The 10,410-nt window shown below is 41.8% G+C and overlaps 1 protein-coding gene across 1 annotated transcript in view; it reads right to left on the bottom strand.

Moving 5' to 3' along the window:
• Positions 1-2,691: 2,691 nt before the first annotated feature.
• LOC104391848 (cohesin subunit SA-2-like) overlaps positions 2,692-10,410 on the bottom strand; it is an 84,685-nt gene continuing 76,966 nt past the window's right edge. Inside the window, exons 30-33 of the mRNA XM_010001194.1 lie at positions 6,856-7,046; positions 5,672-5,846; positions 4,576-4,651; positions 2,692-2,766 (exon numbers count right to left, since the gene is read on the bottom strand). Of these exons, the coding sequence (XP_009999496.1) occupies positions 2,692-2,766; positions 4,576-4,651; positions 5,672-5,846; positions 6,856-7,046 (517 nt within the window). The remainder of the gene's footprint in view (positions 2,767-4,575; positions 4,652-5,671; positions 5,847-6,855; positions 7,047-10,410) is intronic.

Genomic DNA, 10,410 nt, shown 5'->3' on the forward strand with positions numbered 1-10,410 from the left:
AAAATAACAATATTTGACTTTAGAGAAAAGTAATCTACTGTTTTTATGAGAACTGTATAATTTGCAGTTGATGTGTGGTGCACTGACCACCTCTACCCTGTAGGGGAGCAGGTGTTCCTGTCCTGGTATGGGAGGTAAGGAGACAATTTATACCTGGCCTGCAATGCTTCTATGCTCATGGACAGCCCTAGCGGGTTTTTATGCCTTGGCAAGGAAGAGACATGACCTGTGAGTGCGTGGCTCAGCTCCCATTTATGTGTAGTTTCATTTGACAAGCTGAGCTTCTTAGTGCACACAGAAAGCAAAGCCTGAGAAAAGTTGCTTCTCTTCTCCATGTAGTCCTTGTTTGCCCCAACTTTTATTCTGCCTGCCCCTTGAAATCTGTCTTTCATTGATGTTGATTATAAAAATTATTTCATGATGAAGTCTGGCTTAGTGTTCATGCTTGATCCAAAATGAGTGTGTTCATTCATGTAGAAGGAACCAATTTTTAAAAAACCCTTTGTATAAATGTTACTTGATCAGTGATGTGCACTAATTTGTTGTGGGCATTCAGTGCTTTTGTCTGTCCCCCCTTCAGTTGTTTGCTATTGACACATTCCATGGATATTCATCAGTGTCACAGCAGCTTGAAATTGTTGCCTCATACTTCCTGTTAAATGGATTTTGTTGGGAAAAATGTACAGAAAGATGTAAGTTATTTTTTGGTTGCAGTGTAGATCTGTTAAAATGTTAAAAAAACATGTTTGTATTTTCAAATAAAGATTTTCCTACATGTAATTTAACAGTTGTCATGATGTTCCTTCTACTAAAGCACCATGATGCTACAGGTGCCAGGTGTGCAGTCTGGCTGGACAATTACACCTTGCTGTGTGTTCAGAGCAATGAAGCTCTAATGGGTTTTTCCACATCCAGTGTTGCTGAGCAACTGGAAGGGGCACAGAAATCTGTTCCACTTACCTCATCACAGCTTCTCAGGTAGAGACTTAAAAACTTGTGTCTTCTAAGTGAGGAAACTCATCCCTCACAGCTGTTAGTGAACTGAACTGAGGAAAACTCAAGTCTTTTTAGTAACTTTCAGAGGATTCTCAAAAATTAAATCAGGGTGGATTATTCCAGTTTTAATGTTGATTTTTTAATTTCCCTCCTTGCCTGTGGTTTGGGGATTTTAAAGACACACAGTGTTTGTGTTAAGGTCTGTTCCCTAAGGTGCTGGCTTTCTGGAAGATTATCCTGAACTTCTATTGCTGTTCAAGGAATTGGTGACTTTTCCCTACCTGAAACCCTCCAGCTGGAAGGGTTCCAAAGCCTTTTTAAAAAGAGGTTCCCATCATGCAGTGATGTGTCTCAGTTAGGCAGGGATGTCAGTGCAGGGTAGAGCTCCTCCACAGAGCTTGTAGTTGTTGTTGTTACTCTGTGGTTTGCTTAACAGAGTTAAACCCTGCTCCCTATTATACTTCTGATAACCAAGGCCCTTTTTTCTTAAAGGATTTGCACAGCTCTAGCAGAGCAAATTATTGTGGAAGTGACTTTTCTTGCAATATATGAACTAGAAAGATTCAAGTACTGTCCCCCAGAAGGGCAACTGCCATCCCTAGTCCTTTGTTAGAATTAAAGCAGCTGTTTGATGTGGTCCCAGATGGAAGTAGGGTTTCTTTTCAGTCCAAGTCCAACCCCACTCTACCTACCTGGTAAGTGCTTTGTCCTAGATTCACAAATGCAGATGGAGGAGGGAACCACTGCTAGCATGTGATGCTGTGGGGGGACAGGAGAGTCACAGGCAAACAGAACAAGTTGACCTGGGTGTGAATTGACATTATCCAGTGGAGTGCTACCTCTCCCCTGGTGGAAGCCTACTGCACCATTTAACTATGCAAAATGAAACATAATGGTCTTACTATTGCCACTTCAGGATATCTGATGCCTAGAAGGGCTAGTAGTGCTACTGCTCTTCTTTCTCCAGACTTAGTGTGGGAATATCACCAATGGATAAAAATACTTAAGTAGTTTATTTTACACGGTTACACTTTATATATATAAAATAAAGCTTATAGGATTATTGCAGTGTACAATTCCATGGAGTGGTGACAAAAGGTCAGTGAAAGCAGCCAGCACTTCCCAGGCTACTGCCTCTGAAACACTCATTTGCATTTGTGACGATCATTTGCAAAAAATTCTTAATGGAAAATACCACTTTTGAAGGGCCATGTTTACAACAGAATATTTACAGTGTCTTTTCAAGCTTTGTATTTTCCAAGTAAATACCACGTGATCACTGGGAATGAAGGATTTCTTCCAGAGGAAAATACTCAAGTCAACTGGTCCCGTTTCCTTCTTTGTTACTTAGAAGCCTTGATTCAAGTCTCCTGGGAACATCCTGATTCCCAAAGACCACTCACCACACTGTAAGTTAGATACTTTCAGATTTTTGGATCCAGGTTTTCTGTATTTCAGGCAGGAAGGGGCACTGCCACATCACTTGCCATCACCCAGCAGGTCACAGTGTTCACAGCTTGGCCAGGCTCATTTCTCCCAGGGGTCAGATGCAAGGAAACAAATAGAGATCCATGTTGGTTATCTCAAATGGTAAAGAACACATCCAGTAGAACACTGCCCCATGATCTGACCAAGCTAGTGTCATCTGCTTTACAGTCTTTGATTCATATTTGTCAATACCTTGATTCCAATCCTTCACTTGGGAATTGTTCCAAGGCAGCAACAAGGACCAGGATGCAGTTGAGTAATGATGTTCACAACACCCCCAACCTTAGGAGGACAACAGCCCAATTCATAACATTGTGCACAGCAATGCAGAGGAACCAGCTGCAGTGCTAGGAACTGGTTCTGGGGGGATGCCTACAGACAGATGTGACTTGAGCTGTAGCTCCTGCTGCCTTGCTTGATGCCATCACAACCCCCTTGTCAGTTAAAACAATTTGCAGGAGAAAAAAAAAAAAAGGTAGTGTATTCTTCACTTCCATTTATCCTCTGAGCTTCTTAACTGTCCTATACCAGAAGAAAGAAAGACTAAATCAGTCTCATCAAAACATCATGTAAGAGCACATAAGGAATCAGAATAAAAGTGTAGCCTCTAACCACTGAGCAGCTTGGCCACAGCTGGGTCTTGGAAAGCACTATATTTAGCTTCCACAAAAGGAAAGAAGCATTTCTAGACCACAAGGAGACCAAAAAGGCACTACACAGAAAGGCCACATACTAGTTAAGTAGTGCATTTTTCTGTATGGCTTCAATCTTGGTCCACAGGCTTAATTTCTTGTATTATCTATCTTCAATAGGAGCTGCTCCAAGTACATGGTCCAAGCAAAGTTTACATTTTAAAGGACATACATACATCTGGAAGAAATGGTATAAGTCCCTTTTTCCCTCCAGTCCTCTTCAAAAAAACAAAAAACAAACAAAAAAAACCAACACCCAACCAACCAAAAAAACAATCAAAACCTCATACCACACAAACATGAAAAGAAACCATTTGTTCAGCTTTACAGGAAAAACTCATTTAAAGAAGTAAAAAAATCAGACCAGGTCTTTAGATGTGGCTGGTTTAGATTCTAGATAACCAGAGCCACTGAAAATGATGGGGTTGCCTGAATCACTGCAAAAAACCTATCTGCCAAACACAGGGTTAAGTTCTATTGGAAGTTCAGAGAAGCAGGGGAAATACAGGAGAGAAACCTCAAGGAGCAGCTCAGCCCCTTGCAATGGCTGACGCAACAAACAACCCTTAGAGGATGGGAGGGATATCAGAGACTGCAGCACAGGAAAACTCATGGCCTCCTTCTTTACTTCTTTTCTCTCCCTTTCAATGCAGTCCCAGCCACAAGACCCAGAGTGTCCTTGAACTCCACTGTCCCAAAGGGCTAAAAGTCCTTTCCTGGTGCAAGTATCCATGCCAGGGTTGAGCTGAGACCCAGGCAGACAGCTGCAGTTTTGCCAAACTATTATTTGATCCCAAAGGCCCACAAGACAACCCCCCAGGCTATGCTGGCTGCCACTCCTTGGCACATTTCCCTCCAAATCCCGAGCTGGTTTGGGGACAATTTAATCTCCCCAACAGCCTTGACTGGAAAAGGGCAAGAAACAAGGGAGAGCCCTGGGCTGACCAGTGATCAGACACATTCCGAGTCTTTCGATCTAAAGAGCACAATGCAAACACCATTTCTGAAGCAGACATTCCCTGCAGGCCATGGAGCAGAGTCATCTCTGCAATGTGTCAGTAACATGAAGCAACTGCAGCAAATGGGTCCTCATCAAGGAGCTTCACAGTATGGGAAAAAAGGAAACTGAATCCTCCTCTTAATGCATCCAAGTCAGTGTTCAATGTACCTCAGAATGTCTAGGTGCTACTATAAGAATTGCCTTAAAAACATAGAGGAGGAAGGAGACTACAGCTGCAGCTGGAAAGGGAAGAGAGGAGAACCCCTATTCCCAGTCTGAAAGAGGCCACAAAAGAGAAGCCCCTTTGCTGATAGATGGGGACTCATGAGATTCTGAATTCCCATTCACCCATCTCAACTACAGCTGTCTGCAGAGCTGGAAAACCCAAGCTGGAATTACCTGGTCTGCACCAACCACATCCACATCAACATCTTGACCTTCCTCTGAGACATCTTCTGTCTTTATCTCATCCTTGCTGGAGGAAAACAAAAAAAAATTTAAAACCAGCTAAGTCTTGAGAAACTTGTATCAGAGAGGTTGCACGTTGCCCAGGTGTGCTAAGGTAGAGTAGTTCACATATTAAGATCTCCTGCTGCGTATCCCTGGTAGCCCCAAGTTTCTGGCCCAGTATTTCCCAGGCAAGAAAGACGTTATGCTCTGAGGACTTTCCAAAAAAGCAGTTCAGAAACAACATCACTTAAACTGGGATGTATCTGTAATCACCTACATGTTTAATTTTTATTGTTTATTTGTATTCACCAGGTCCATTCAACAAGTGTCCTAAAATCTTGAAAAGCATGTGTTTTTCTGGGATTTGTGTTTCATCTTTTAACCTTCTAATATGGGAAATGGCACCTAACACCTCAATCAATGGAATATAATAAAGGAAAATATCCCAACTGAGCACCTGGAGTGCTTTACAGAGCTTAAAGGCAGACTCCAGACTCCCTGGTTTCTGCAATACCTCTCTTACATCCAAGTTCTGCAGGGCTTCCATCAGGAATGTGTGCATGCTGCAAACAGTCATGCACCTCTCTAGAAGCAGGTCACCAGCTACACAGCAGTTACTAGCAGTTCTGCAGAGACAGGGATCCTTTTTCATTTCCAGAGACGCAGTAAACATTGTCAGGCTGCAGCAACAGCCAGGGAGTAACCAACACCACAGCCCCTCTAATCAGGAGCAAATACCAGAGAAGTGGGAGAGGGAACTCTCCTCCTTCCTTGTCTTTTTCTCTGCACATTCAATATTAGTCCAAGAAGGTACAGAAGCCCTGTGACAGTGGGGGACAGTCAGGCTAAAGAAGCAATTGTAGCTATTGGACCAAAGAAACCAAAACCACAACCTGTCCTTGGGACGAAGCCCATAAGACAGGAGCAGCACACACTGTGCCCTTTCCCCATGGAAGTATTTAAAAAAAAACAGAAGAGGTGGATAAAGAGACCCCAACTGTCAATACCAGGACAAGTAATGGAGCTTTTAAGACTTAAAACTCACCAGTATCTTCTTCCCAGCCCTCCTGGACAAAGGAACGGTAAATGTTCCTGTAAGTGCATCTCTCGAGATTTCAGCCTCTTCCTGCTTTTCCCTGCTGCAGGGGCAAGCTGGGAAGCACCCTGCAGGCCTGGGGCTTGGCTTGCTGCTTCAGCCTGGCTGGTTTCAGGCAAAGACCCTGGAACAGACAGTGAACAGACTCATTCTTCAGCCCCACCCTCAGAGGTCTTGAGATGGACATTTCCAGCATGTTCCCCAGAGCAGTGAAGCAATGGGACCAAGCTCAAAGGGAGTTTTGGAGCAAAGCATTCATTTAAGGATGGAGCCAGCTAAAAGTCACATAAAAGAAAATCCATTTAATTTGCCCACTGGTCATTTCTGCAATCTAGATTTATGATCTTGGCCCAGGTCCAAAAGTGCTATCAGTACTGCCGAGTTATATATAACTCTCAAGAAAGGAGGGCCTCTGGGACACAGAGGAACAAGCCTTCTGAAAGCAAGTCAGTGAAAAGAAAATTTCTGAAGAAGGATAAGAAAGAAACTAAAGGATGCTCTGGCAGAATTCCCTTTCCTCCACATACAACTGCACACATCCATAGCACTTAGCATTTTTACTGGTAATTGTTTTCATATTGGCTTTACTACATGTAACTAAGTCCCACCATATCCATTCAGTGAATACCCCATTACAGATTGAAAGTCCATGAGGATGCAACCCACCTAACTAGAACTCTAAGTTAGGAGGTAAATCTTACAGATTTCCTAGAAATTCAACACAAAGACCCCAGAATATGACTTAGCCTAGGTCATCTGGGCTGAAGATCTGAATCACCTTCTGGAACTACCTCTCCTGCCTCAATTATCTACAGAGCCTAAAGCAAGACCACCCTTAACTTAACAATTAAAAGCAATGAACCAAGTTTCAATGACACAGACAAATGCCAGAGCTCACTACAGAGCAGAATTCAAGATGATCTGAATTCAGCTCACTCCAAGACTCCAAACCTTCCTGCTATTGAGTGACAAAGAGACATTTAACAACAGCAAAGCTGAAGCCAAAAGCCACAGTTCAAGGGGGAAAGTCCACAACATCCAACACACAGTGGTCCTGCTAATGCAAAGGACAAAAGGCATTTTAGCTGGGGCAAAGCAAATGCAGCTGATGCAGAACAGGGAGGTTTACATACCACTAGACAATTTCCTTTTAAAAGAAGATGTCTTAGATGAACCCACAGGGGACCACTCTCCTGGACTGCCAAGGACAGAGTTCTCCTCATCTTCACTTGCCAGTAAAGAGTTTCTGTACCAAATCAGTGGCTGCCATTCCTCTCCTCTGCAAGGCAGTGGTTCTGCTACGTACCTCTGTAAGTAGGCATACCTGGAGAAAACCAAAAGCAAGCACTAAAATATTCAGTACTTTTCCCACCAATATGTAGGGAAGGTATTGGTAGGAAGGCATTTTCCCTGTACTTGCCAAAGGTGCAGACAGAGCTGTCAAAGAAAAGAAAAGGCATCCCTTTTCTCTGAAATACCTGAAATCTCTGAATATTTAAAGTGCAAATGCACTCAGAGGTAAAAGAGAGCTTCAGTCTTAGCATTTGAAACAACACTAGATCCACAGGAATTACAGCATTACATCAGGCTCTAGAAGGAATTTCCTGTGCAGAAAAAGTCGCTGCCAATTGCTGCTGCCAGGAACAGGGTGGACAGAGCAGAACTCTTCGAGGTTGCATCCCTTCTCCCGGTGGCCCTTTTCTGCCTCAGGGACTACAGCACAAAGGAGAGTCTAGGCAGAGAGATGCTCCTTGTGATTCAATAGTACAGCAGGTCAGGAAATGGGGAATTTAGGCCACGAGTGCCTGTTTTGTCAAAACTGAAAAAAAGAATAACCATCTCAACTGCAATCCAGTTCTCTCAGTTTCCAAATAAAATTTCAAGTCTCTGCAAGAAGCAGTTAACAGCTCTGCACTTAGGACAATACACAGGATGTGGGAAACATTGGTCCAAATCCTGTTATGCCTGATTCAATCCAGAGACTTCACATTAGGCCTCCTTGAATCCCCAGGTGAAGCTATCACTTTTTCTGGAGGAAAGAGGTCCCTTTCAAACATTCTTTTTGAAAAACAGGACATTTGCAACAAGAACATTCTTACCCATTCCTACTTCATAACAGTAAGAAGAGAAAACCAAAGCCTGACTCAGGATTAGAAACTGGATACCCACTACATTTCAGCTACAGCTCATCACTTTAAAATCAAGCTCAGTGTTGCTAAAACAGACCTCACCTTAGCAAATACCAGAAGTGACAGTTTTAACGCCAGCCTGTACAGTATATTATTCTTTCTTTGATTAGGAGTGTGGCCTGGAAAATATCAGGCGTTTAATTCGCTTTGCAAAACAAGAAAACCAGTGCTGGGAGGAGGTTAAGGCAAGCACCAACTCCAAAACAATTAGACTCCTAGACTCTGGGGGCCCCAGGGATCAAGAAACCTTGGTAATGGAATTTGCTGGTTTCAAACAAGCACGTATTGTAACTACTGTGGTAGGGTCTAATCCAACTGCTATCCATGTCCATGGAAAGACTCAACTTACTCAGGAATCAGGCCCTTCATGCTGCTTGTTATTGAATAATTCACATTTTGTGTGCATTTTGTGGCACAGAGCAATTGACAAGTTAGATATTTTACTGCTGCAGCCTGGGCAATTACAGGAGAGGGGGTTAAAACCCATATACCATGATGGTGTTGAAATACACTCCTTTCTAACAAATGCCCATATTCTGTATCTCATCTGTTACAGGTACATTCACATATGTTAACATACAGACCTGGACATCAATCCTATGATCAATAATAAAAATGAAAATAACCAGATGTTTATTTCTAAAAGTTCATGTTGACCTAAAACATTCCATCCAGTAATTTATGGTGGAGCTAAACCTAAATATTTCTATGAGGAAATATAATCTCCAGTCCCTGCAAGGCATTTCAGGCCTCCCAGAACAGACAATGTTACTCTAGTAATTCATAGTCTGAGTGTAGTTGTGGATAAAATTGCAGTTTCCCCCCTTGTGAATTTTATTGTTTTCCATTTGTTCCCTGCAGCAGTAGCAAGGTCCAAAGCAGTAAGAACTGAAGTCAAAGTGTATTCCCTGCTAGGTTCTCTATTTCCCACAATAGTTTTCAATTAATAAATCTACCTGAATGTATACATTCAGGAACACACTTTTGGAATATGTAGTCTAGTCAAGAGTTAAATATATTAGCCATAGGAAAAAAATTTGCAGGATTTAGCTTTAAATCTGCCCACATCAATGATGAAATATTTTCCTCTTGTTTAAAAAATCAGTACTTGGAGACAAACTAATTTACAAAGTTTTTTAAAAATGGGTTAGCAGAAGTTTATGTATTGTGAAGTGTGATGATAACACACAGATGATAACAGCTTTTTAAAATCCAAATGACATGGACAGAGTTGTACACAAACTGTACAAAACAGGCTGCAGCACCTACCCTGTGAGGTCAGTCTGAATGAGTTGGGGCTGTTCAGCCTGAAGAATAGAAGGCTCTGGGGAGACCATATAGCAGCCTTCCAATACCTGAAAGGGGCCTACAGGAAAGTTGGGAAGGGACTTTTCATCAGAGAAGACAGTATTAAGACAAGGAGTAATGGTTTTAAACTGAAAGAGGTGAGACTTAGGTTAAACATCAGGAAGAAACTCTCTCCTGAACTCTGGTTCCTGCTGCAACCAGATGATCTTTAAGGTCCCATCCAACCCAAACCATTCTGTGATTCTATGGTTCTATTCTAATCATAGACCTCAAAGATTTTCTCCAAGAAAAACACAACAATAGAAAGGGAAGTTATCACTACCCTTAGATCATCCACTTCAGATTTACCAGGGGTTGTAATCAGTACCTGGCAACTATTTTTCTTCCGTATTTTGCATTCGGGGTCTAAATTAAGTTTTTAAAATATATTGTCTGGGTAGCTGCCAATCTTGAATAAACTGTGTTTGTGAGGTAAAGTAACAGGAAGGTAGACAAAGTAACACAGGAGTAAACAACTAACAGAGAGCTCAGCAAGATGTGATGGTTGGGTTTTTTTTCAATTTTTGCTGATGACTTCTCCAAAATGGAACTTTTCTTGTCAGGTACTAGAGTGACTTACTCAGAATTCAAAAAGGCAGATGTGTCTTAATGTTTCATCTTACATTCCCATGTCTTCAAATAGGATCTCAGGAAAATGGAAATACCCGTTACATATTTTGCAATAGTTTTTACAGCATCTGCAAATAGAAGACTGAAGTGCAAAGATCCAGATCCAAAAATAAGCAGCACTGACTAGGGACGTAACAACAAAGGTCAAATGGAAGGAAGAATATTATTTCCTTCTCAAAAATGACTGGAGGCAGGTGAAGAACAGAATAAGAGACATAATCATACATCATTCTGTTCAGATGCATAGTGCCCATGATGCCAAAATAACGCTGTAATTCTCGTATTATTAAATATACATATTTAAACCACTGTAAAATATGGGGTCCAACTGGATCAGGGCATATTCCCCTGTAAATAGTAAATTACTGAATTTAACAAACACATAGTGCCATGCATTTTTCTATTCCATATATTCTCCATGGAACTCATGTAATTAAGTCCTGAAGCTACAGAATTAGATCATAACAAAATAATAAACCGGGCACTTCCTCAATCTCTTCTGCTTTACTTTGCTCAGAAAAG

Source organism: Chaetura pelagica, unplaced genomic scaffold (genome assembly GCF_000747805.2).
Source record: "Chaetura pelagica isolate M959 unplaced genomic scaffold, ChaPel_1.0 scaffold266, whole genome shotgun sequence".
Lineage (NCBI taxonomy): Eukaryota > Metazoa > Chordata > Aves > Apodiformes > Apodidae > Chaetura > Chaetura pelagica.